Here is a 27,145-nt window from a genome sequence, read left to right as displayed (position 1 = left end):
GCCATAAAATTCTCATTTTCGTTATAAAACCCACATATTTTGCCACAAAATTCCACACTTTTGACAATTACATTTTGTCGCAATAAAAATGCCAATATTTCCAATTAAAAAGTACATATTTTGTCACAAAAATTGATTTTGTCAAAATACAGTTCTCGTCAAAAGTTATTTTCTTTACAATCCATGTTGATGCCTCTTTCAAGTATCTTGGACATGCAAAAACAAGGAAAATAGATGCTTGCCTTCTATTATGACAAACTATTGCGCACATATACGGGTGCTGTCATACTGTGCTACTTAAAACACTTGCAATCTGATTCTGTTATCTCTGTTGCGATTCAATTTAAGCTTTTGAACTCCCCAAACTGTAGATCAGTATCACAGAAAAGTACATACAATAGCAAGGCCAGGGTGTCTGTAGATCCTTTGAATTTTCCCAAACAAGGGCTGTAATTATCTAAAAAGGACAAATAGGCATTAAATACATATTTACTTTTTTATTTTTATTAATTGAATATGCTAATTACCCAAATTATGGCTTTAATTATTTTTGACACGCCTACCTTCATCTTCGAAAAAAACAAATTCATTGTACGAAATGTAATCCTTACATATAATTAATGTATTTGATTGAAAATATTTTATTTTGTAATGTGACCCTGGCCTTAAATAAAATTAACTAACTGAATAAAGTGAGTACTGTACAGTATCTATTTTCAAAATTTAAGGCTTTTTAAAATGATTCATTGTCTTGAATTAAATACTATAACTAAAAGTATAATTTAAGGAAATAATACATACACATAATCACTATATACAGTTGAATAAATAACTTTAATTAAATACATTAGATATTGCAAAATGAAGGCCATGAATGGGGTTATGGGGGGAAAACAACAGTGAATTAATTAATAAGAATGTGATGCTCTCTGCTTGTTCTAAACTCCTGTTTCAATACCATCAAAAATGGAGGCAGAAGAAGAAAAAAAAATTCTTTCGGAAAAGGAAGGAGAAGGGAAGAGGAGGAGACGAAGGAGCAAGGGAGTGGAAGTGGTTATTTTTAGGCGTGTCTGGTTGTCCTGCCCTGTAACGCGAGCCCACTTCCTGCCTCCGGTATGCCACTTCCTGTTGCGGTGCGCCCACCTGGTTAAGTGTGTGTGCGCGCTTGCGTGCGTGTGTGTGTATTTATTGCTGTCTGCTGCTTGTCATTCATGTGTGTTGTTTATGTCAGGAAGTGAAGTTCTGATTAAACACAGACATTTTTTAACGTCTGTTTAACATAAAACAATTAGTAAATAAAGCTAGTAAAACAGTTGGTGATAGGGTGATCAGATTTTCAAAATTAAAACCCAGGACGTTATATGAATTTCACCAAATTTCATCGCTTGTCAATCTTCGTCACGTGGGGGGCGTGGTGTTGTGGTAGTGTGGGTGGCAAAAGATGGACAACATGCGCATCAATCGCTAATGCTAAATGCTATCTTGGTTGACTGTTCAACCATTTACCTTTTATCACCATTATCCAACCATTTTTGCTCGGTTGCGACTGCTATTGGAAGCTGGCTGTGCCATTTATCTCATTGTAACATTGAACATATCCGGCCAGAAAGCTCAGCTTGCGTTGTCTGACCAGCGACTGGTGACCGCAGTGGATAGTAGCACTACATTTCCCATGAATGAGCTAATTAAGACTTTAGATGCCGAGGTGTTATTTCCCTCTTGTTTGGTCAGGTGATGGCGTTTGAGTTACACATGTGGGTCTTTGGGGCAGCATGGGGGTGAGAGTTCTAGCATGTGTCCGTTAGTTCGGCCGTTGTATTTACTCAGCTTTTTGGGGATGACATATTTAGAGAGCGAGTGGGAATCTGTGCGGGAATACTCCAAGGTCAGGCATGTGGGCCAGGATGATTCCAAGCATGGTGTTGATTATGGGACCCCAGGCGGCCCCATTGATTAAATCCAATCTGTTCCGCAGGCGAAAGGGCGGAGGGATGGTCTCTCGTCGCCTGTCGCCGACAACAACCCCCGGCCGCCGATGGCGTCCCGGCCGGGCAGGGAGGGCGTCAGCTTGGCGTGGAAGGGCCCCCGCACGCTGGTCCTCCGCAAGAACTCGCAGGGCTTTGGCTTCACCCTGCGGCACTTCATCGTTTACCCGCCGGAGTCCACCCTGCACACCAACCTCAAGGTGAGGTGCAGCCGTCTCAAGGCACCTAACGTGGAGGTAGCGTCCAGAAATGAAAAACTTGCCTTGAGATCCTCATCCAGGCTTCAAACCCTACTTTAAAATCCTAACGCCGTCTTGAAACCCGAATTACAAACCATAACCCCTGTTTAAAAACCTCACCCAGGATTTAATCTTTACCATGAAACTAAAATCCCTGACTTTTAGTCCGCCTTTAAATGTGTAAACTTTGCTCGAAACTCCAAAGCGGATTTGAAACCATTACTTGAAACCCTAATCCTGTCTTTCTTGAAACCCTAACCCATGATTGAAAGACTCATTTGAAACCCTGATTTTAAACCCAACCCTGTTTTAAAACCATCATTTTAAGTTGTAACGCTGTAAATCTTAATTTGAAACTCCAACCTTTGCTTAAAACTCTTAACTAGCTTTGAAGCCCAAACCCCTACTTCAAACCCTAAATTTGAAACTCAAACTATTTTCTGAAACCGTCATTTTAAACCTTAATCCTACTTTCAAACATCAACCCTTGCTTGGATCCTTAACCTAGGTTTCAAAGTACCGTAATTTGGAACCTTAAACCTTGCTTTAAAACCCAATAAATTCACCATAACCTGGGATTGAAACCCTAATTTGAAGCCATAACCCTTGTTTGAAACATAACCCTCACTTGAAATTCTTATTTAAAACCCCTAAAGCTTGCTTTTAAAAAAAAGACACAATTCAGTACTAAAAGTCAAATCATGTTTCAAAGCATAATTTGAAACCTATTCCCAGGCTTTAAATTGGAAAGTTCTGTCAGAACCTCTGCTGGTTCTTTTATCTTTGATGCTCGCTATACTATGAATGAATATGAAATGAAATGGCCAGACAGAGGACTGCGAATGAAAGTCTAACAGAATTAAATCTAGGCAAGAGGAATACCAGACAGATTGTCACATGGTCATTGAGCCTTACCAACAACAATGCGCAAGAAAGCCTAATATGTCCAAAATGATTTCTTGTTCATAACTTGAAACCGTAACCATAATTCAAAACCCTAATCATCATCTCTGGTCCATGTCTGTGGCTGCAATAGTCCAAATAGAACAACAACAAAAAAAAAAGCATGTGACAGTGGAGGCAGAGGAGCAGTAGTATCTATTGTCCCAGTATGGCCTGGTACTGCCCGCCTGCGAGCAGCACCACAAGCACAAGGACTCTCATTCAACGGGCAGCTGCCGGGTTGTTGAAAATATAATAATAGGAGGGTTGTTTCCAACAGCCTCCGTACGACTCATAGTTCAACATCTGGAGACGTTTGCCCACACACCTCAAGCGGAGCTACACACGCGCAGTCCCATTAGCGCTCATTCTTACGGGTGAAAAGTCTTCCTTCCCTGCCGTGTTAATGATCTTTGCTCAGCTTTTGTTTCATTGTTCACCAACTGAACCCGGGTGACCCAGCACCGCTGAGCCACAATTAGCTTTATCTTGCACCGAGTAAGAATGAAGCTGCTGAAACTTGAAGAAGAAGAAAAAAAAAAATGTCCGGCTGGAACAAAATGGAGACCATGTGTGCTCCAAAAATAAACGTGCAAGAGGGACCTGATTGTTCTGAAGCGTAAACGCTACAAAACACACAAAGTCAAAGTGGATTTAACGCCTTCATATTTGATTCGGGACCTTCGTCTTTAATCCTTTTTTACACAAAGGGAGAAGGCTTGAGTTCCATACCATCAAATTTTTGGGCTTTTGTTGAATGAAATTGTTGAATTTAGGGTTCTAAGCCAAGGTGGCGAGTTTCAAATTAGGGTTTCAAAGTAAAGTTTCAAATCAGGTTTAGGGTTTCAATCGTTGATTGAGGTTTCAAGCAAAGGTTAAAGTCTAAATTTGGATTTCACGTCAAGATTATGGATTCAAATTTGGGTTTCAAATCAGGGTCAGAGTTTCACAATAGGTTTCTGCCTAGGTCTGGGATTTAAATTGGGGTTTCAAGCAAAGTTTAGGGTTTATTTATATTTTGAGTTTCAAGCCGAGGTTGGGGTTTCAAGATTGGTTCATGTTTTCAAAGTATGGTTTCAAGTCTGGCTCATAGATTATTTTGTGGATTTGCATTTCAAACAAAAAGTAAGGTTTGGAATTAGGGTTTAAAACCATGTTTATAGTTTCAATGTATGGTTTAGGCATTCAAATTAGGTTCTTAAGCAAAAGGTTAGGGTTTCTTTTTCTTCTTCTTTTTTTTCCTTTTTTTTAAAGAGCTCAGTATTGTTCATTCGGAAATGTCATCATCATTGCTTAAAAAAAGAATTAAAAAAAAAAAGAATTAGGGTTTCAGTTAGGCTTTCAAATTCAGGTTTTAAAACAGAATCAAGCTTTCACAGTAGGGTTTTAAACCTGGGTTAAGTATTCAACCCTGGATTAGGGTTTCAAGCAAAGATGAAGGCTTATTATTAGTAGGGTTTCAAGCATGGATTAAGGTTTCAAACTTTGGAAACTTTAGGATTTGAAAGTAGAGTTGTAGTTTGAAATTAAGGTTTCAAGCCAGTGTTATGGTTTCAAATTAGGTTTTCAAAGAGAGGTTATACAGTAAATTCAAATGAGTATTTCAAGCAAGGAAGACAGGTTGAGCGTTTCTTATGTTAGAATTTGAAACCTTAGGTTGGGTGTTCAGAAAAGGTTATATGGTTTCAAATATTGGATGAAGGTTGGTCGATATACAGTATCAGTCAACCCTTACCCAATCCCTGACTGTGGTCATTGGTGCTCTGGGTTCTATAGTTGTCCGGGATCTATGGTCTTCAGTCTTTGGGCTGTTCTCCACTCCAGTTTGTCTCTCTGTGCCTGTAAAGCCCCTGCCCGCAGCATTGTGTGCAGCCAGTCAGGAATGAGCCCACTCAGCGAGGCCTAAAGCCCAAGCTGCAGTCAGCCCACACTCACCCTCACCATAAACTGTCCACTCAGCTCGCACGCATTTATGTGTGTGTGTGTGTGTGTGTGCGTGTGCATTGCATCATTGTAAAGTCATTTTAAAAGATTGTTAGAGCTGCTTAAGAGGAAAAAGAACAGCTATTAAATCATACAGTGTGCTCTGATAGTAGTCTGTTATTATTCCAAAATGAGATTAAAAGTTTTCCCTTGCCTCAATATTCCCTAAATATTGTACTAATGACAGCAAAACACACACATATACATAAGTATTTTTGTATATGTGACAGTGGCTGGTTTGGCCTATTATTCCTTGCTGCACCTCTTCAGCACCATCACATTGAATCTGTTCTGAAGCGGATTCAACTTTGAACTCTGGATGCTGTGTTCTTCACGTCCTGTTGTTTTTTCCTATATAATACAGTGAACATTAAAAAACAGGCACACATGACATGACAATAAACTTTTATCTTTTTTTATACTCTTCTATTTGCAGGATGAGGAGAACGGCAACGGGAAGGGTGAGCTGTCTTTTTTCTCTCTCTTAAACAATTAATAAAAAGCATACAGATTTATATTAAATTATCCTTAAAATTGATACTTGATACAATTATTATTTGTATTATTATTATTTTTTGGTTAATGTAAGTCCTAAGGTAGTAAAACTCTAAATCCTAATATACTGATGAATTGACATCATGCGACATTACTTTCACTTTGTAGCCTCACTTCGCCCTCTACAGCAAACATTGCAGAAGTGCACCTAAAAAAGGCAATGAATGATAAAAATGCACAGGTATATCTTTATTTCCTGGGTTTTGTATTATTATTATGATTATTTATTTATTGTTGTACAGGTTACCAGAAAGGACGACTGGAGCCGATGGACACCATCTTTGTGAAGAATGTGCGGGAGAAAGGTCCTGCTCACCAAGCGGGCCTGTGTACCGGTAAGGGAGAAGAATATTCAACCTTTCAGCAAGAATATATTCTTAAAACAAGAATATAAGGGACACTTTTTAGGTACACCACAAATATTAGGAATGCCTTAAGCTCTAAATATTAGGAGTAACTCTAGCCCAAATATTGGGAACATGTGGCCAATATATTGGGTACGCTTGCAGCCAAAAATTCGGTATCCCTGACATATTAGGTACCCCTGTGGGCAAAATATTAGAAACACCTTATGAACAACAGTATTAGGAACAACTAAAAGCCAAACCATCTGAAAAAACAAAACAAAAAAAACTAAAAGTTCAAATACAAATGCATTTTACTTTATAGTTAGAGCAAACTGAACTGTACTTAACACATGTCAAATCAAATGTCTGCTTTTACTTAGGAATGCAATGATCAACATGCCTATTTTCAGAAACTGAATCATTGGTTAATCAAAAAAATCATCAGCAGTTTTATTGATATGTAAAATAATCATTAGTTGCAGTCTTAACTGGATAAAAAAAAAAAGTCACTGTAGTATAATGCAGAATTCGAGTTACAACTTTACGACGCCGTGCCTTGTCCCTGGCACTGTCTTTTTCATAAATTTTCCAAAGTAATCACGCCATTTTAAAGTTATTTATAGTTGTGTTGTTGTGACCTCCAGCAACGGGCATCCATCGAGCAGGTCGGCTCGACATCAGGCGAGTCACATTTCCGTGTTTAAGTTTCCATTAGCCACGCTTTGCCATCCGTCTGCAATGAATGTCCGTGCGGAAACACGAAATATTGGTTCCAGCGTCTTCCGGGTGGCGCAAATATGTTTTTAAAAATTATTGTACAAAGCATTTGGATGTAAATATCGACTTTAAAGGTAAATCCGACTTGCGTCAAAATTTGTGTTACATTACCAGTGCAGGAACGGAAGTCGTCTGTAGCTCGAGGACTCCCTGTATAATGTATTGATTCTAGACTCTTTTAAGGACCTCTAGAGGGAGCCTATGTGCCTTAGTCGTATAGTCATACTACACTTTGAGAACCAGTGAAGTAGTTAAAAAAACAGAACAAAACTGGATAACGTTACATAACTTGAGGAAGATAATTTTCAACGTTGGCTAGAGCAATACATTTCTCAAAAGTTTTATTTTTCTATACTATACAGACAAAGTAGCTATGGTGTCTCCTAAAAAATACCGTATTTCAATTAGGAATATGGAATCATGTACGTGCGTCCTTTATCCGTCAGGTGATCGTCTGGTGAAGGTGAATGGCGAGAGCGTGCTGGGAAAGACTTACTCGCAGGTGATCGCCCTCATCCAGAACAGGTGAGACCTCCTGTCACGCCGTGTTTAGCGCCACTGAACCGTGCTGAACGCCTTAAACACGCGGATGACACGTCTGGTAATCGCTGATGAGAAAAATTACCCCCGAGCGCTGTGATTGACACGGGCAGAGAGCAAGATGTGCAATTAGGCCTGCCGCACTACATCTCGTCAGCGTTTACATGCAAATCACTCTATGTAATAACCTGTATGAAATATTAATATCTTATACTTTTTCAACAGTGAGAGTGTGCTAGAGCTCTCCATTATGCCAAAGGATGAAGATGTGCTTCAGTTGGTAAGTGTGAGTATGTTTTTAAACTTTTTTACCCATCCCGAATGACATTTATAAAAAAAAAAACACTTACTTGACTAGCTAATGAGATCCAATCTGAGAATTGTATCAAAATAGTCCACCTTTGCAATGATACAGCTCGCCAATCACCATCCTGAATTTCAGGAGCATTGGCGTTAACCAACCAAAAGTTGACAGTTGAACTCTTTGCATTTCAAACCTTCTTCTTCATCGTCTGCTTCGACTGCATTCCTGGCATGACATCACTCCTCCTGCGCCTCCCTGTGCACTCCCACTGGGTGGAGTGACACTCACACACAGAGAGAGAGAGAGGGAGTGTAGAAGGAGAGCAGAAAAGATCAAGGAAACTTGCAGTGAAATTATAACAAGAATAGAGAAGATTGGATATATCCAACACAAAAAGAAGCTTTTGCCGAAGACTACAACTGCGTGTTTGTATTGATGACAAGTTTGAGTTTATTTTGGTGAACCAGGAATGTTTTCTTTTTTTAAAAAGGATCTATTGCGGAAAATGTAAGTCGTGACTTCGGTGAACATAGATTATGTTTTTGTGTCGTTGCTTCCTCACTAGCATGTTTGTGTTGCTCAGAGCCCTGGAGACCTCTCTGATCCCGTTGCCATTTTGAGTACAGCAGCAGCGCGTACGCAGTCTTTAATAGTGTTGTCAAACTTGTTCACGGCATGTAAAAACAGCACCTGTGCAAAAGCCACCTCATTTACCTTGCAACTTCTTCCAGGCGTACTCCCAAGATGCCTACCTGACAGGCAACGAGCCGTTCTCGGGGGGAGCTGAGAACCTCCCGCCCCCGCCGCCCCTCTGCTACCCCCGCGCCAAAAACATGTCACCCGCGGGCGCTCCACCGCCAGCCCCCATGGGCCAGAACCAGCTGGATAATTGGAGTCGCTGGCCCGGTTCCCCAAGTCCCTCCTCGCCCTTGGACAATCGCTCAAACGTTTGCAGCCCCGCCGGTTGGCAAGACGGGCGCTCAGTGGAGCTGGGTGGCGTGGGTCACAGCAGTCCGGCCCACCGCACGGAGGAGATCCAGTATGGCATGACCGGGCAGCAGCCTCAGGGACAAACCAGGGGGCGCTCCTACTCGTCGTCATCCTCGTCAGGGGGACCTTTATCCAGCCCGTTGCAAGTCCACTACCCCAATCACCACCAAGGCGGCAACTCCACGCAGGCCCAGCCGCGCAAGTCTAGCAGCTCGGCTTGGACCAGCCCGCCGCTGCCTCACCCCGGTCATGTCCGAAGCGAGCGTTGCCAGCAGGCGCTCTCGGAGTGGTACCACAGCCAAGTGCCAGAACGCTCTGGACGTAACATGCAGACGCGCCAACGGAGCTACTCCCAGGACCGCCTCAGTGAGTCTAGAAGGCATCAGCAGCGGGCAGGCGGCTGGCCGCACAGCGCCTCCCAGGATACTTTGCTGTTAGCACAGCAGTCAGGACCGGGGCCACACGGAGAGCCCTACTGGTGTGGGGAGTGGGGCCCAGATAGGGACCATCCCCCTTCCAATTACACTAGGACTCGCTCAGAAAACCTGCTGGTGCAGTTCGATAGCCACGGACGTTCGTTAGAGATGTTGGACCGAGCCGCAGCTGGACAGGCCTCGTCTCGGTGCGAGAGGTGGCACCAGCCTCCCAAGCCGCCCCCCAGGACCGATGTCCACCAGAGGCACGGTGGTCCATACCCTGCCACACAAGCCCCCCAGATGCCCAGACCCTTGCCGCCGCACTCCAAACTTCCCGCCCAGACCCATTCCCCACCCCAACTTCAGCAGGTGCCCCTCAAGAGCAGACGGCTTCCTCCAGGCCAAAGCATGGACGACCAGCCAGTGGGCTACCGCAGCTACAGCCCCTCTTTCTACCGTAAGACAGGCCGCATCATGCAGCAGGCCCACTCGTTCAGGGACCCCTCATATTCTGGCCCCCACTTGAACTGGAACACTACCCCGAAAACCAGTCCGCCAGAGGGTGCGCCGCCCGTTTCATCCGCCACCCCGCTGGCTTCCACCCCGCCCGAATCCCAGGAGAGAGCGTACAGGCCCACCAATCACGAGCGGGGGTCGTCGCCAGCACCTCCGCCGACCCAGGAGGTGGTGATGCGGCAGAAGCCTCCCAGCGGACGGAGGAATGCCCACGGCATGCGGCACCCCCACTATGCACTGCCTATGGACGGCCTGGAGCCTTCCTTGTTCTCGCCGGAAGCCCCGGACTCGGCGGCCACCTCAAGCTCTTCGGGAGACATGGTGCCATTTAAGGCCAATGGCAACCTCGTCTCCCTGGAGGACGATTCGCTGGCGTCCATCCCCTTCATTGGTAAGCTTGTGGGTCTCATCTCACAGTTTTTTTAATTTGTGCTTTCCTTCTTAAACCCCTCAAATCTTAAATTTTGGCTTTGCGGCTCATTTGGTCACTTATTTGGTTATCGGTATGACTCAAAGAAATGTCAAGAAAGAGAGGAAAAGTAGAAGTCCATTTCTTTTCCAGGACCAAAATGTTACAGGTATGTCTTCTAGATAGGGTACAAAAACTGAGCCTTTCAAGGGACCACCCCAGTGACAAAACCTTGTACACTTTGTACCTGTTGACTTTAAAATGTCACCACCAGGCAGATCCACGATTGTAATTTATTGAGTACACATTGAGTAGTAAATACAGGGCTTTTCCTTGGATGAAAGGAATGACATCAATGAAATCAGACTAATTCCTGAGGTTGTTTGGCCGACTATATTTCAGGGGAAGGAGGGGGAGGCAAATTTCTCCCAGGCACGTCCAGACTTGTGGCACATTCGCAGAAGACTTTCTGGCTCTTGCGGGGTTTAGACTCGTTGGTGTTACCTGACATGGGACACCTGGTTAAAAACGATTGGAATCGGCTCAGCTGATTTGCAAACCAACTCGAGGATGAGCCCCTCCTGATCTGTAGAAAGTCATTTGGATTTTGAAAAGTCGACTGGGAGGCATTGCGCCGACACACTTGAGTGCGTTATTGCTTACATAAATGCCCAAAGCTAAAACACAGCAGGCTCCGGCACGTTTAACCGCCATAAACTGAAACGATTCCCCATTGATACGCATTTGTGATCCGCGTCTCTTTTGTGAACGACGAGACGGAGGCGGGCCGCGTCCTTCCCTCAGAGAAAGCATATCTCACATTCATGAGTTTTATTCCTCTTGTGGTACTGTGAGACGATCACGTCAACAGATGCGAGCGTTCCTCTCCGCACTCAACATAGTCTCTCAACGCATCGACACTGCAAATTAGCGGTGGGGTTGTGCGGCGCGGAACGCAGCTCCCGTCTTCAATTCAGCTATTGTCTTGCTCTGCAGGATAGAGTTGGTTGTAATAGGGGGTTGTGCTTTTTTACTGGCCCCCTGCACCGGCAAGTTGCGCTTGTTCCACCAAAATGTAAAATCTAGTATACAGGTGGTCCTCGGTTTACGACGAAGCGACGTAACTCTGATTTGAAGTCAGAACTTGCCCTCATCTGTCACTATTGTGCGCTTATGCAGCAGTTAAAATCCTAATTACTGTAAATGTGTCTAATAACACTTTCCAGGTTGTAATAAAACACTCCAATGAAAAACAGTGCTGACAGAGCGCGAGCACATATTTTTATTGTTTACCATTGATAGCCTTGAAATCACATGTCGGGACCGTCGTAAACGGAGAACCTCATGTAGTTCTATACAGGACACATTTTAAGGTGTTAAAATGGAAGTCAACATTAAACATTTCTTGACAATAATATGTTATATGTGAACTCACTTATCTAAACATGACATTCTGATTAATATTACGCAGCAAAATCCAGGGGACGGCCATTTTGCCACTTGCTGTCGGCGAAAGATGGCATCACAGTTGCTCAGGGCTCAGGCAACGACCAATCACAGCTCACCTGCTTTCTGAAGCTGAACTGTGATTGGTTGTTACCTCAGACCTGAGCAACTGTGATGTCATCTTTAGTCGACAGCAAGTGGACAAATGGCCCCCTGAGATGGATAAAAACAGGTGGATTTTGCTTTTCAATTCATATTCCACTAAGAATCACCTAACTAATCAGAATACTGTGTTTAGATTCTAGCGGAGGTGCATAGTAAATATATATATATGTTATAGTAAATGGAATTCTCTCAGCACCGTTTTTTAAACTTAAAAGGTACCAAAATAATTAGCACCTTTTTGTTACAGTAACCCACCACAGTGGTATGGTCACGCTGCAAAATTGTCGGTCTGTTGATTGTTTAACCACGTCACCTGCTAACATTGAAGCTCCTCAAGCTGAGATAATATATGAGGGTTGCGTCAGGAAACAGATCCAGCATAAAAAGGAGACGAAACAGATGGTGTAAACCAGAACTGCACCGCCTGGTGTAAATGTGGCTTGCATACGGGAAACACTGGGGTCTTTTTTCCGAGACCATGGAGGGTAAAGACGTAGGATTTCCCAAACAAGCCAGTCCAAACGAGTAATTTCTGTCGGTGTTTCACATCATCTCTTTGGACTTCTTCAAACCGCAAAGCTTGTATTGTTTTTACAAAGCCAGCCCAATGTCAACAGGCAGAACTTGTTCACTGAGAGGCTCATGCCGTTTTGGCATTGATGACACAATTATTGCCAAAGGGCTACATGCCATCCAGATCTCAATCCTGCCCTGGGAAAATTCTTAAGTTCTGCACTCCCAATGTCCCAAATCCAGCGTCACCTGTCTTTGCTTGGATACAACGTGGATTTTGCAAGTCTGTGTTCTTCCCTCCGAGATCCTCGCAAGGGCCGCCCGCTTAATGACGGCCTTCCTTAAAGCCGCAGCTTGGCTATTTCTGGCCCACCCTGTAAACACAGCCAGATTCCTCATTCCCAGATTGGGAATGTTTTCTGCCTTGTGCCGCACTCCACCGACGTGGACAGTCTCGGTCTGCAGAGATGTGCTGCCCTCTGTTGTTTCCACATCGAGCAGACTGGACTGTTCTTATCATGCAAATGTTTGGCTGATGTATTATTATTATTATTTATGTATTTTAGTCCCCCTGTTCACAATGAAGAGGTTTTCTTTTTGTGCTATTGTATGGCCCTGATAGCTAAAGTCAATGGATAACATGATGTGCAAACCATTCCAGCCTGGGGAGCCACAAGTTTCAGCAAAGCTGGTCAAATATCGTCTTCAGTAAGCAGCGTGAAAGGGGCTGTAGGTCCTGCACAAAACGTCATTCTTTAACCTGTTATGGCAACAAAGAATGTCTGACTTGAGTTAATTGCACCCTCTACTGGTTGCTGACAAGTAGTGATAAATCTCTTTTGTTTACATTTGTCCATGCCATACTGCCTTCATGGCAAATTGCTACATTAGGAAAGCAAGAGTAAAGCCGGGATTTAGTGACAATTCTTGATTTTTGCCACAACATGTTAGGCAACAAACTAGCTGGGTCTTATTTAGTTGGAGTCTATACTAGACAGTGTTTCGCACACCATGTTAATACTTGAGCAGGCCACCCAAGTAAATTGGCCACCACCCAAGACGTACAAAATGTATTACAACTATACTTAAAAAGAAAAAAAAACGTGTCGCGACAGGATATACCGCGTGTAACGTTAGTTCGCCGTCACTCACTTGTGGATCGTGAGGCTCGAGGAGACGTAGTAACAGGACTAAGACCCACCTCCCGTCCAACCCCCCTCCCATCCCCACCGCCGGAGTCCACCCATCCAAGTAGATTTCAAATCTGTGGGAAACACTGCTAGATATTCCCAAATGGGATGTATCCAATTTGCAAATTTATACATCAACTTTCAGGTAGATCTCACCAAGTGTCCATTGATTCAGCCGCTGCGGCTTTGCACATTCAGATCATTAGAACATCCTGAGTGCAAAACCATGGCTAATTTATGCTCATACTGAAGCATGTTTGCATGTTGCATTCAGTGACACAGTAAGGAAACCGTAAACTGTAAACTCTTCCTCTTGACGGCAAAAAAGCAAAACAAAACCCCTTTCCTCTTAATTCCTCTTGATCATTAGCTCCTTTCCTTCCTAACACCTAACCCATCTTCCTCCTCCTTTCTTCCCGGCGCTCCATCTTTTCCCGACCTTCCCACAGATGAGCCCACCAGCCCGAGCGCTGACTTGCGCGCCCGCCACGTGCCGGCGTCCTCGGTGGTCTCCAGTGGCATGAGTTCGGCGCCCGCCACGGTCGCCAGCCCCGCTTCCCCCACCTTCACCTTCCCCGCCACTAGGCTCTTCTCACATGACTGCAGTGAGTGTGCCCCCCCCCCCCCCCCCCGACTATCCCTGCGCCCCCCACCCTGCGTTCTGCCAGCGCTGCATGCCTTGCTTCTGAAACGCTGCAAGTTTCCTTCACGCAACAGAAGCTTGCGTGACTTTTAAAGAACCTCTGCTGAGCTCGGTTACTAAACATTATCATCAGCGTAACAGCTCAAATCAAATCAAGTGATTTTTCTCTATTGAGTCCTTTGCAAGGTTTTAGTAGCATTTGCACAATTTTCATTTCTCTTGTGTGACTAAACAAAGAAGATACTAATTCCTGAGAGAAATTAAGCTTTTCAAAATCTAAAGGGAGAAGCATTGACTTGTCAATAAGAAAGAGGAATGTGTCAGTGCCTTGTAAGAGTAAACCGCACTTAATGACACTCCTGACAGTTAAAGGATGTCCCATTGTCTTCTAAGAACCTGTCAAAGTCAAAGAGTTTATCAATAACATATAAGATGTATAACTGACAATTAAATAACGAATTTTCAGTATTTTTATTTTAATTTACACAATCAGAGAGCTATTCATTTGACAATTACAATATATTTTCCAAGAATTAATCGCTGTCTTCTTAGAACTTACCATGCTTGATTTAAATGACACTGTCAGAGAGGTATTATTTTAAAATGTGAATGAAAGATTTTAAAGGAATTAGTTTCTTCTATAAGAATGTGTCATAATGCCACACTGTCAGAGAAGCATTAAGTTAATTACAATAAAAATAAGGATTTTTCATAAAGTCAGTATTTTGTGAGTAAACGGCCCTTAAAAAACAAACAAAAAGAATTTCCAGAAATAAGTGTGGCTAATTCTTTTACAAGATACTTTCTAATTCCTGAAAAATAATTTTTTCCTTGCAAAGATTTTTGGGGCTCAATGTTGGACAAAAAAGTACTTGATTCATATTTTTTTTCTTTTCTCTGCAGATCTTATTTTTGCATGCTGCATGTTTGCAACATAATTCTGACTGTAGTTGTTTTGCGTATGCAAAGAAGCAGTTTAGATGCACGTGTATTTTGCAAGGTTCAAATGTCAGCGCGTATGTAAACAAGTGAGACACGGAGACGGACACCTGAGCTCATCGCCAGCCCATTTTCCCGCTTCCTCGCTCACTCACCCTCCCCATCGCCACACAATCCGACACCGACGGTGATTGGCATTACATCACCATTCATTCTTTTCTTTTCCCCCCCATCCATCTATCCTCCCTTTTTTCTTTCTTTCTTTCCTTTTCCCATCTCCACTGGTTCATGCCGTCGCTGAGCAGGCGCTATTAAATCAGGTCGCCGTTCCTCCTATCTTCTAGCCATCACCGCCGAGCGCTCAAAGTCCTGCGACGAGGGACTCAATGCCTTCCGGGACGAAGGACGTATCTTCTCGTGAGTTCACGCACGCACACACAGACAAGACGGCTCATTGGTCGAAAGTGATGTCATTCAACAGGCTTTGTTTTCCAACAGGAGGCTGCCAAAGAGAGTCAAGAGCTTCTTCACTGATGGGGTAATGTATATCATGTTGAATGAATAATGCTTACCACACCAAAGTCGGAAAAAACTCACACTTATCAATGAAAACACTACAATGCTCGAGTTTTCCGTGAAAATGAGAAAGTGTCACGAAACTATTTGAGTGCTACTGCATTTTGCAACCAAAACACTAGATGTCCTGAAGAGTTATTTTTTTATCATTTTGCCATGAAAACAGTATAGTTTGTCACAAAATGCTGGATTTTTCAATAAATATTACATTAATTTGAAAAACAAAATTCTAATTATGCCATGTGAAAACCTCATATGTTGTCATAAAGCACTAGATTCCACATTTAATTGTACAGTACATATTTTAACACAAAACACTAGATTTTGCCATGAAAACAAATATTTTCTCCCTAAAATGCATTATCTGGCCACCAAACCATTACTGTAGATTTGTCCTTTTGCATATTTTGACACAAAAACCTCAGATTATGCCTTGAAAATATTTTTGCCACATAGATATCCTATATAAAATAAAAATAGCATATTTTGCTTACAAAATGTTTCTGCCGCAAAAATGAGAATTAGCACTACATATTAAAACGACATATTTCCCAATAGAACACAAAAAATAGGCCACAGTTTGCGACACAAGTACTATTTTTTTTTATGAAACTGACTTATTTTACAAAACAAAACAACGCTCCATGAAAAGTACATGTTACATGTACACTAGTTTGTCTTGGAAAATACGCATTTCTCCACAAAGCATATTATTTGCCACAAAAAACAGATCGTCTTTACTCTACATATTTTGACAGAAAAACACACGATTATGCCATGAGAACATGTTGTCACCAACTCTATATCTTGTGATTAAAATTTAAAAAAATTAATTTTGAAGCAAAATTTTGCCATGAAAACTTAATTTCACCACAACACGAGAGTAGGCCATGAGGACATTTTGTCACACAAACATTAGATTTTTTCATGAAAAATAAATTTTAAAATACATATATAATCTAAGGCAGGGGTCTGCAACCTGCGGCTCTGGAACCCCCTGTGGCTCTTTAGTCCTCCTGTGGCTCCCTGTCAATCTTAAAAAAAATTATAATATATTTTTTTAGTGCTGTCAAAGTTGAAGCGTTAACTGCTTAATTAATCACACAAAAAATTGTGCATTAATCATGAATTAACACAGATTAATCACACTTAATTTTAACCATAGATTATTGTATATTATATATTAGCGTGACAGCGGATGGCTACGTTTAAGGTAGCACAGGTTGTGTTTGAGCAATAAACATAAATACATGCATTAAATTAGTAAAACATTTATTAAATGTTTGCATATCACATATAGAATATTTGTTCATAGCAAAATATTGGGGTCATTTTAAATTATGCAAGTCGTAGTGACCCTCTTGCCAATCAAAACGGGTCACCATGGTTACCTGTGGGTTGTTGTTTTGACGCATGGTTCAATGACGAAGACTAACTCCAGTTTCGACTTCACAATGCTGATTTATTTTACTTGCAGTTTGTTTCAATTATGTTTCCACTTGGGCAGAGAACGTGAGTCCAAAATGACCAGACACAACACGATCACACCCACCACCCCACCGACTACGGTCTAAAACACCTGAGACTCATCATCCCACTGATTAAGTAGTCTCAGGCCAGGGCAAATGGGCACCACTGCTCCCCCAAGTGGTGGGAGGTTTAACAAGTAAACAAGTTAACAGAAATGGCTCACAAGTAATTAACTGATTAGAAAAAGAGGAAGATGAGCATGTGCAGTGGATCAAAAAATGTTGAAGACGTCCTCATAACATTCATTGTCAAAAGAATTAACACATAAATGGTGCTCTTTAAATTTGGCGGGACAAAAATGTTGATAAAAAAATATATATATATTATTAAGCGATTAATCAAAATTCCAAGATGTGATTAATCTGATTTTAAAAAATGTATCGTTTCACAGCTCTAATTGTTTTGCATATTTATTTTTATTTTTAAGGTAAAATATTGTTTATAATAAATATTAATAATTAATATTCTTAATAAATTAATTATTAAATAAAAAAAGAATAATTAAATATTCAAAAAAATGTCAGAGTCCACATTTTTAAGAGAGTTGAATGGTAGATGAAAAAAGTGACCATAAAATCTCCAAAAAGAAACAGGAAAAGCAGAAAATAACCATAAAATGTCTGCAAAATTGCTAAAAGTCATATAATTGAGTTAAAAAGGCAGAAAAGAAAACATTAAAAAATAACCATCAAATGTCCAAAAACAGAAGAAATCCCAAAAATGACCATCAAATATCCACAAAAATGTCAGAAAATTGATGGATTGAAAAAAAAAGTTCAAAAAAGTAATGATACATCCATAAAATTGCCAAAAATGTCAACAAATACAAAAGTATGAAAAATTACACAAAACAAATCCAACAACAAAAGATAGAAAATGAATCTCAAAGTATTGGATACAGCATACTTTTCTGTTATGGTGCAACTCTAATTAGCTCTTAGGCCCTCTGTACATTAGACTAACACTAACTCTAACTAACTCTATCTTTCGTCACACAATGTTCAAATGTTTTGCGGTTCCAGACAGATTTTTTGTTATTGATTTTGCCTAAAATGGCTCTTTTGACAGGAAAGATTGCTGACCCCAGTTTGCCATGAACACTTCATTTTAGTAGGAGAGAGAGAGAGAATTTTCTGCATGACATTCAACTTTTAGCCGTGCTCTAGCGCCCTCTGCTGCACAATCCGCAATATGACACCGGCCCCCGTGTCTTTTTCAGTCTCTGGACAACCTGGGCACGGCAGAGGAGGTGCGCTCCAAGCGTCACTCCACCTCTGAGTTGGGCAACATCACCTTCAGCGACGTGCGGCGGGAAGGTTGGCTGCACTTCAAGCAGATCCTCACAGAAAAGGGCAAGGTGAGCTGTGCCACATTTGGTTATGCTGAATCCTTTTTCAAAATGTATTCAGTTATTTATTTATTTTTATTTATGTGTGTATGGTTTTTATTTCCCCACCTTGAAATTCTACATACACTTTCTGGATGACAAATACCTAAATCCTCACAATGACTCTCTTTCTCTTTGTCTGTCTCTCTCTCTCTCTCTCTCTCTCTCTCTCTCTCTCTCTCTCTCTCTCTCTCTGAATATATCTCTCTCTGACAATCTCTTTTTCTCTCTCTCTCTCTCTCTGACTATCACTCTCTCTTTCTCTCTTTGAATCTCTCTCTGGCCATCTGTCTTTCTCTCTCTGTCTATCGCTTTCTCTCTGTCTGTCTCTCTCTCTCTCTGAATAAATCTCTCTCACTCTCTCTAACTTTCTGACTCTCTCTCTGTCTGTCTGTGTGTCTGTCTCTCTCTCTCTCTCTCTCTCTCTGACTATCAATCTCGCTCTCTTTCTCTCTCTTACTATCTCTCTCTGACTATCACTCTTGCTCTCTTTCTCTCTCTTACTATCTCTCTCTGACTATCGCTCTTTCTCTCTCTCTCTCTCTCTCTCTCTCTGACTCTCTCACTCTTTCTCTCTCTTACTATCTCTCTCTCTCTGACTATCACGCTCTCTCTTTCTCTCTCTGACTATCTCAATTTCTCTCTCTTTCTGTGTGGCAGAAGGTGGGCAGCGGCATGCGTCCGTGGAAGCGCGTGTTCTCGGTGCTGCGCTCGCAGTCGCTCTTCCTGTACAAGGACAAGCGCGAGGCGGTGCTGCGCGGCGCCACGCTGGGCGGCAGCGCCGAGGACGAGCAGCCGATCAGCATCCGCGGCTGCCTGGTGGACATCGCCTACAGCGAGACCAAGCGCAAGCACGCGCTCAGGCTCACCACGCAGGACTTCTGCGAGTACCTGCTGCAGGCCGAGGACCGAGACCACATGCTGGACTGGATCCAGGTCATCAGGGAGAACAGCACTACGGACAGCGAGGTGGGAGCTGCGTGCTGACATCTAAATTGAATCATCAGTATTTTTGTCAAAAGCTGTCATTTATATAGTTTAAAATGTAGGATTTTGTGGTAAAATATGACATTTTAAAGGAAATTTTTTTACAGCAATTGCTATAATTTTATAACCTTGCTCTCGCAAGATGGATTCTAACGGTATTTGTGAGTTCACAAACTCCCAAGAATCCATCTTGTACCACTCCCATTGATTTCCACCGATACGAACCACTGGTGGTTCGGACCAATCACAGAGCGACATTGTATTTGGGGGCGGGATATGCAGCAGTGACGAAAACAAGAAGCGCCAAAGCCGTGGGAAGAAACAAACAGTCGCATGTCGGTGACGACATTTTCATCTTTTGCCGTGATTGGTCGAAACAAAAAGTTAGGTAGACGTGCACACGATACTGCTTTGTCCAATCAGCTCAAAGTGTTGTACAGCATGCCCCGCCTTTCCCGAGCAAATCAACGCGGAGCAGTCCCTGACTGATATTGTGGAGTACTCCCTCGAGTGAAGCACAAATCAATCTGGCTATTGCCAGGCTAATAATTTTATGGCCACACAGCAAATCTCGTGGAGTAAATTTTACTCTCGAAAGACTAGAATCGATCCCAGTCTAAACTAGAGTGAACTTTACATTTAGAAGAGAGTAAAATATTTAAATAAATAAATAAATAAATGACTGGCCACTCAACCCGCTGAGCCATGCTGGTCCTATGGTGTGTCAGGTGGCATTCTTATGCCTCCGACCATTTTTGGACACACCAGCAATGTTATTCAACAGTACGCATGGCATAGCTCAAGTGATAGAGTGGCCGCCTCCCATGCTGAAGGTTGTATTTTTCAGAGTAAAATTTACTCGCAATTTACTGTACAATATGTCATTTTATAGTTATTTTTTTTAACGTAAATGTAATGTAAAAATCTAGTATTTTGTGAAGAAGGTCTTTTATGGCAATATCTGTTTTGTTTTTGTTTTTTGTTTTTTTTCAGAAACAACAAAACAAACAGCATAACGAAAACAAACAAACAAACACAAAATCTATGAAAACATCGAATTCAAACAAAGTCAAGTCTTTGTTGAGAAATAAAAATAGTCCATTAAATTTACATTTCATTAAAGATATACATTTTACATCTTAATTTAGCTGAAACTCCATCCATAACATATATATTATATACTACATCAATCAATTCATTTAATGTTGGTATATCTCTCTTCAACCATTTTTTAGTCGAACCCGCGCTGCTAGCACCGAGGGCAAGCGATGCCTCGCCGCCCAGAGCCCATTTACACTCCTTTAAACAACGCCTTTTCTTTTTATGCCGCGTTTTTCGGCTGAAAACCAGGAAGTATCGCAACTGGTCCTGCATGTTTGTTGACTCGGAAATCACGAGAGGTTTTGCGAGATTTCCCGTCACATTCATGAATGAACTCGGCTCGTGTGTGGTGTGTTGATTGTGCAGTGTGACTACACACCACACACGGTACGTTCAAAACTGTTACTGCCGTGATTTTTTTCTCTTCACGTGCGGTGTGTCTCAGAGTTTGGAAGTCGGCCGACAATTTTTAAATCTTGCCATGTGAACCAGGCTTTTAAGTCATTAGATATAGTTTTAAAGTCAAATTGAATGTTGCACTTAAATACCTTCTCCAATTGGAGATCTGGTATTTTGTGGCCCAAATTTGTAGTTCTATTGTCAAAATCTAGTATTTTGTTGGCAAAATATATTGTCTTCATGGCAGAATTTTGAGGCAAATTGTCTTTTTTTTTTTGTTGATGAAATCTTGTGATTTAGTTGTGAGCAACACAAGTAGTTTTCAATGAAGTGTTTGTTTGTGTTGCAGGAGCTGGGCTTTTCAGGGCAGGCGCTGATCAATAAGAAGCTGAATGACTACAGGAAGCAGAGGTGAGCCACCCCAGCGGAACTTCATCATTGTTGACTGAACTCCGCCTGAGCATGCCTCTGTCGCCCCCTGCAGCCCAACAGGCGGTAAACCCGACTCTTCCCCCAGGATGTCACGCATGAAGCCTCCCTTCCTGCTTGCCAAAACTGAGAACGCCTTGGGAGCGCCGCGCTCGCCCAAACCAGACGGCAAAGGTTTGTATCAATTCATACATATCTTAAATATTGTTTTGTTTTGCATAAATGAGGTCTTTTTGTGGATAATTATTTAGTAATATGGTCAAATGTGTAGTTTTCATGGCAACATTTTATTTTTATTGCAATATGCTGCAATTTGTGGAAAAATATTTGTCTTTTTGGCAACTTACTGCATTTTCCTGTTAAATGATCTGGGATTTATGGCAGTGATCATTTTGTCGACAAAAAAAAAATTGGCATTTTTTTTACAGACAAAAATGAAAAGAAAACTAAAATAGAAGCCATTCATTGAGACGATGACGACAACTAAATTGGCTGACAAAATTTCGTCGATGACTAATATGAAAACAACACGATGACGAAGGAAAGAAACGCGGGTGGCAGAAAGGAACCACTCAGAAACTGTTGACTGCACTTTATTTAATGTTCAAATGTGTTTGCATTCATTCGTATTTTTAAGACGGCATATTATTGTCAGTTCAACATGTCTCTTTGAAACAAAGTTTCATCAAGACACCATTGTGTTAATTTTGTCTTGCATGTTAAACTACAGTTAGAAATAGTTGTTATAATTTTCTGTTTAAAAGTTAAAATGTTTGCTGAAGCAATTTCGTCGACTAAAATTGGATTCAAACTAAAACACAATTAGATGACTAAAAAAATAACTTTTGTCAAAAGACTACAACTAGAACTACATAAAAAAATCTAGTCCAAATTAATTAGCAGAAACATTTTTGTTCTGAAATGTTGCATTCTCGTCCTCAGACGAGAGCAGCCCTCCCAAGTCTCCGTGGGGAATCAACATCATGAAGAAGACCAAAAAAGCGGGACCTAAAGCCTTTGGCGTGAGGTTGGAGGACTGCCAGCCGGGTGTCAACAACAAGGTCAGCACTGCGCATCCCGACTCTCCCCGCCAAGAAACGACTCGCGTCTCACTCCGTGTTGAATGATCCGCATCCCATGCAGTTCATCCCGCTGATCGTGGAGATCTGCTGCGGCCTGGTGGAGGACATGGGCCTGGAGTACACGGGCATCTACCGCGTGCCCGGTAACAACGCTATGGTGTCGCTGCTACAGGAGCAACTCAACAAGGGTGTCGACATCAACCCGGCAGAGGAGGTCAGGAAGCAATATGTTTTGAAATGTCGGGTTTTGTGGCAAAATATGCTGCTAGTCCTACATTTAATGACACATACGCATGCTATTGATGGGATTATTTTTATTTATTTTTTATTTTGGTGGCATAATGTTTGTTGTTGTAAAAATCAATTCTTATAATGCATGAGCCGAATCATTGACTCCCTTTTGTCTCCTTTGCGGTGGACAGAAGTGGCAGGACCTCAATGTTGTCAGCAGCTTACTGAAATCGTTCTTCCGGAAGCTTCCGGAGCCTCTCTTCACCAACGGTGAGTCTTGCCACGCGCACACTCACTCACACGCGCACACATTCTCACACTGTCCGTTTGCCGTCCCAGCAGACAAGTACAACGATTTCATCGACGCCAACAGAATGGAAGACACGTCGGATCGTCTGAAGACCATGAAGAAGCTGGTACACTCAATTGTGTTCGCACTGGTTTAAACTGGATTACTTGATCCTGATTCATCATCATTTTCCCTCTGCGTAGATCCGAGACCTTCCAGATTATTACTACCACACGCTCAAGTTCTTGGTGTGTCACTTGAAGACTGTGGCAGACCATTCCGATAAAAACAAGGTGAGACATAGGATAGCAGTCACAATTTAATAGGGCTGGGTGTCGATTCTAATTTCCTCAATCGATTTGATTTCGATTCACAAGAGTTCAGTTCGATCTGATTCCAATTCTCCTCGATTCGATTCACTTCAATTCGATCTCATATTGATTAATTATGGAACATTAATTTGATCTTAAATATCAAAGACATGATAAAAACTTCACAAACATTCAATTCCAAATTGAATTTTGGGCAGGCGGAGTAACTGGCTAAATGATTTAGTTTATTAATGAAAGTAGCACGTGTTATAATCACTTAAGTGTTACACAAGCATGGACATCAGCAAGGATGAGATGAAAATGTTTTCATAATTCGAATTCAATAATTATAAATATAAATTTTAAAGATCCTGAATTATCTTAAAATGCAATACGTTAGGTCTTTCATAAATGTAAGAAATAAGATATTGAAATAATCAATTCATTGTTTTATGAATTGATATCAGGCTCGAAATGGAAAATCGATTCAATATTGATTATTTGATAATAAAAAAAATATTAAACCTGCCCTACAATTTATGGACATTGAGACCTACCCCAGTTGTTTATTTTTATTTTTTTACATTAAGTACATTTATATGTTAAAATTGTTGTCTTGTTAAAAGAATTACATTGAAGGAAATGTTGCATTTTTGTTTTTGTGGCCAAATATTGTCTTTTTGCTAAAGACTCTAGTAGCATTATTTTTGGCAAAATTATAGGATATTGTTTTTGTTGCAGAATATTCACTTTATGTGCTAAAGTTAGCATTTTTTTTGACAGACGTAGTAAATAGAAATAGAAATTGTAAATTTTATCCTGAAAAATCCATTGTTTTTGCAGCAAAATGTTGTTGTGTTTTCCATATGGATATTATAATCGTATATTCACTTATTTCTGTGGCATTTCTCGGACAATTGCAGCATTCATAGTTTTAATAGCAAGATATAGTGTTTCCATGGTAAATGTTGCCTTTTAATTGAAATGATGTCGTTTTGGGGCATATGATATAGGGTCGTTTTGCTGGTTATGGATAAATGCAATTTGAGGGTTTACACATAATCACCAAGTTCGCAAAATACAGTACAAACTTATTACACTTTATAGAGTGATAATCGTATCGCGTGTGTGTGTGTGCGTGCAGATGGAGCCCCGCAACCTGGCCCTGGTGTTTGGGCCAACGCTGGTGCGCACGTCCGAGGACAACATGAAGGACATGGTCACACACATGCCAGATCGCTACAAGATAGTGGAGACGCTCATACAGCATGTGAGCACACACCCGCTCACAACCTTACTCTCGCGCTTACATTTTCACACGCTCACGCTCTGTCTCGTGTGTCTCTCACGCACTCTGACTCACGCGCACACATGCACACCCTTTTGCCCTCGCATACATTCTCACAGGCAAACACATACGCAGCCAATGTAATGCCGTCAAAATGAATGTTTTCTGTCGTTTTTGCAGTACCTCTGGTTTTTCAGCGAGGAGCCGGACAAAGATGAAAAGGTATGTAACCGGCAAATTTCAATATGATAATAATAGGGGTGTCAGGCGATTCAATTTTTTTATCGTTATCAATAGTTACAATTAATCACAAATTTTATATCTGTTCTACATGTACAATAAAATGTACAATAAATTGTTTTCTAAGTTGTTAACATAAAAGTGGAAATAAAAAGTAATAATAGAAATATGGCTGCATCTTTTAGTTATTGATACATTAATTTCATAATAGTTCATACAATTGAGTTAAAATTTAAAAGATGTACTGTAAAAAATTAGTGTGTTAATTTGTGTTGAGGTCCTTTTTCTGCCACTAGATGGCATAATTGCATTTGTAAGACATTGGTGACAGCATTGGTGCATTTTTCTTTTCATATTAAGAGCTATCTCATCCTTAACATGAAGTAACTTGTGAAATCCTGCACATTTTTAAAATTGTAAAATTAACTTGACCCCAGTCTCCACAAATATATGCATTATTATTAAATTTGTTACTGCTCAATTTTGACGTGGACGTGTCTGCTGCGTTGCGACTGGAATTCCCCCAGTACGGGCTTTCCAATTAAGAAAATAACTTTAAATGAACTCAAACTTAACACACTAGTTTTGACACCCATGGATGATCATCATCATGATCATTGTTATACAGACGCCAGTGGACACTGAGGACGTGCAGCCCGCCCCTAACATCGACCACCTGCTTTCCAACATCGGGCGGACGGCTTTGCTCGGTGACGCCTCAGGTGAGCACCACCGCTAACCGCTTGAAGACTAACGCACTCCCCTAGCGGTAGCCGCATGCTAGCGCTCTATCGCGAGCAGAAAGGAGTTAGACGGGTGACTGGCCTCAGTTGAAGTCACCGGAAATACAAAGAAACTCCTCACCTCAATTAAACGCCTCATTTTCACCTCAAGGAACAGCAGACGAGTCATGATGGAAGATTATTAAAGATCATTATTAGAAATGCACTCTAGATGAACGTATGGACGTATTACTATGACACTGAATATTAGCATGGTAGACGTCCTCACCACAACAATAAGCATCTGGAAAGCTGTCGTTAATATTATTATTATTTTATTTATAGAAAAATTATTTACATTTGTCTCATATTCCTAATGCAAGTTGTCTGTTAAAGTCCAAATTCCCTCCTTTCTATTGGCACACCAGCAAGTAGCATGACAACAGAAGTTGGTCAGTTAGCATTTAGCATTAGCCGCACTCCCGTCCTCTCTGCTTTGAATTTCTCCCTGCATGTCACTCATCTTGTGACTTTCACTCTGCTTCACTCTCTTAGCTGAGCCTCTGGAGCAACCGCTGCGGTAGGACGCCACCACGTGTGTGTGTGTGCGTGTGTTTGTACGTGTGTGCGTGTGTCATGGTGACAGTGCGACTTTCCCCCCCCCCAGTAGCAGTCAGAGGTTTGTCAGAGCATATTGCCTTCACTGTCCTCAAGTGTGTGTGTGTGTGTGTGTGTGCTCACGTGCGCTTGCGTGTTCGTGTGTCATTGTGACAATGCGACTGTTCTGCCACAGTAACAGCTAGAGGTGTTTGTGAGTTGCCTTTACTTTCCCACGTTAATGCAGGGCTTAAAGTATGTCGGCAACATGCCGGATCTCCGACTTTTGAATATGATTTGTTTTTCTCCGCCTGGTTGGGTTAAATGCAGCATCCAAGCCGACTGTTGTTTCACCGAAATGAGATTTGAAAATGCCTCCATTTCAACTTTTAAAATGCAAAATGTAGAATAAATGCCAAGCTGTTGATTATAGGTCGCATTCATAAATGAATGTGACTGGATGTGCACATCAGAATGACGACACATCGGCTTAACAACTGTGTTCACATTTTTTCTTTTTAATCTTAAAATGGCTTACCTTAACCAGAAGCCGGGTTACAAATGTCGCGAATGAAAATCCGCGATGTGAGTGAATCTGCAATAACCAAACCGCAATGTAGCTCAGGAACACTGTAGTGTGTATGCGTTGGAAACACAACACCCCCGCTCCTCGGAAAAAAAGTTCAGGCTCAGGATTTTTTACTTTAAGCCCTGTGTGTGTGTGTGTGTTTTACAATTGCTGCATTGCTCTGCCACTGGCTGCAGCTTTTGATCATCTTTTTGATGTTTTCTTAATTAATATCTGTTTCCCATGGACGTAATTGTGTATCCTCCTCCCCTTTGTGCGTGTGTATGAAGTCACGAGGGCACAGAGGAAGTCAGACTTGGTGTGTTGCCCTTTGAGTTTAGAGCACACATTTGCTGTGCTGCCCTCTATTGGTGGGTGGCTGTGACTGACAGACACCAGACTTGGAAGCCACAACCTCCATTTTGATGACATTATTTGAAAAACGATTACTGATCTCACCAAGTGGCTCTGTGCCTTCCTTCCAAAACTCTTGACTTTTGTCTGCGTCA

At 41.6% G+C, this 27,145-nt stretch overlaps 1 protein-coding gene and 1 long non-coding RNA gene across 16 annotated transcripts in view; one reads left to right on the top strand and one right to left on the bottom strand.

Moving 5' to 3' along the window:
- Window positions 1-27,145, top strand: part of arhgap23a (Rho GTPase activating protein 23a) — a 67,901-nt gene that overhangs the window by 35,625 nt on the left and 5,131 nt on the right. For 5 of the 15 annotated variants that reach the window (XM_086059613.1, XM_086059596.1, XM_086059581.1 and 2 more), the window contains exons 2-22: window positions 1,976-2,185; window positions 5,586-5,610; window positions 5,947-6,039; window positions 7,275-7,353; window positions 7,594-7,654; window positions 8,404-9,985; window positions 13,767-13,922; window positions 15,205-15,316; window positions 15,398-15,437; window positions 18,225-18,362; window positions 19,053-19,361; window positions 21,229-21,290; window positions 21,364-21,482; window positions 22,251-22,369; window positions 22,452-22,604; window positions 22,813-22,891; window positions 22,961-23,037; window positions 23,114-23,203; window positions 24,366-24,491; window positions 24,690-24,731; window positions 25,378-25,471. In XM_086059613.1, coding sequence (XP_085915739.1) covers window positions 1,976-2,185; window positions 5,586-5,610; window positions 5,947-6,039; window positions 7,275-7,353; window positions 7,594-7,654; window positions 8,404-9,985; window positions 13,767-13,922; window positions 15,205-15,316; window positions 15,398-15,437; window positions 18,225-18,362; window positions 19,053-19,361; window positions 21,229-21,290; window positions 21,364-21,482; window positions 22,251-22,369; window positions 22,452-22,604; window positions 22,813-22,891; window positions 22,961-23,037; window positions 23,114-23,203; window positions 24,366-24,491; window positions 24,690-24,731; window positions 25,378-25,471 — 3,766 coding nt within the window. Of the gene's footprint in view, window positions 1-1,975; window positions 2,186-5,585; window positions 5,611-5,946; window positions 6,040-7,274; window positions 7,354-7,593; window positions 7,655-7,984; window positions 8,180-8,403; window positions 9,986-13,766; window positions 13,923-15,204; window positions 15,317-15,397; window positions 15,438-18,224; window positions 18,363-19,052; window positions 19,362-21,228; window positions 21,291-21,363; window positions 21,483-22,250; window positions 22,370-22,451; window positions 22,605-22,812; window positions 22,892-22,960; window positions 23,038-23,113; window positions 23,204-24,365; window positions 24,492-24,689; window positions 24,732-25,377; window positions 25,472-26,026; window positions 26,052-27,145 lie in introns of those variants that run through there. The other 10 variants (XM_086059631.1, XM_086059564.1, XM_086059537.1 and 7 more) reach the window with 10 other exon arrangements.
- Window positions 816-7,871, bottom strand: LOC147182261 (uncharacterized). The gene is made up of 4 exons (XR_015090530.1): window positions 7,719-7,871; window positions 7,325-7,462; window positions 4,902-6,029; window positions 816-2,210 (listed from the first exon to the last, which is right to left on the bottom strand). It is a non-coding gene; the product is annotated as an uncharacterized LOC147182261 (long non-coding RNA).

Source organism: Leptonotus elevatus, chromosome 1 (assembly GCF_054856555.1).
Source record: "Leptonotus elevatus isolate MCC_2025b chromosome 1, RoL_Lele_1.0, whole genome shotgun sequence".
NCBI lineage: Eukaryota > Metazoa > Chordata > Actinopteri > Syngnathiformes > Syngnathidae > Leptonotus > Leptonotus elevatus.
Note: the sequence above shows the minus strand (reverse complement) of the source record. Positions and strands in the feature narration are given on the sequence as shown.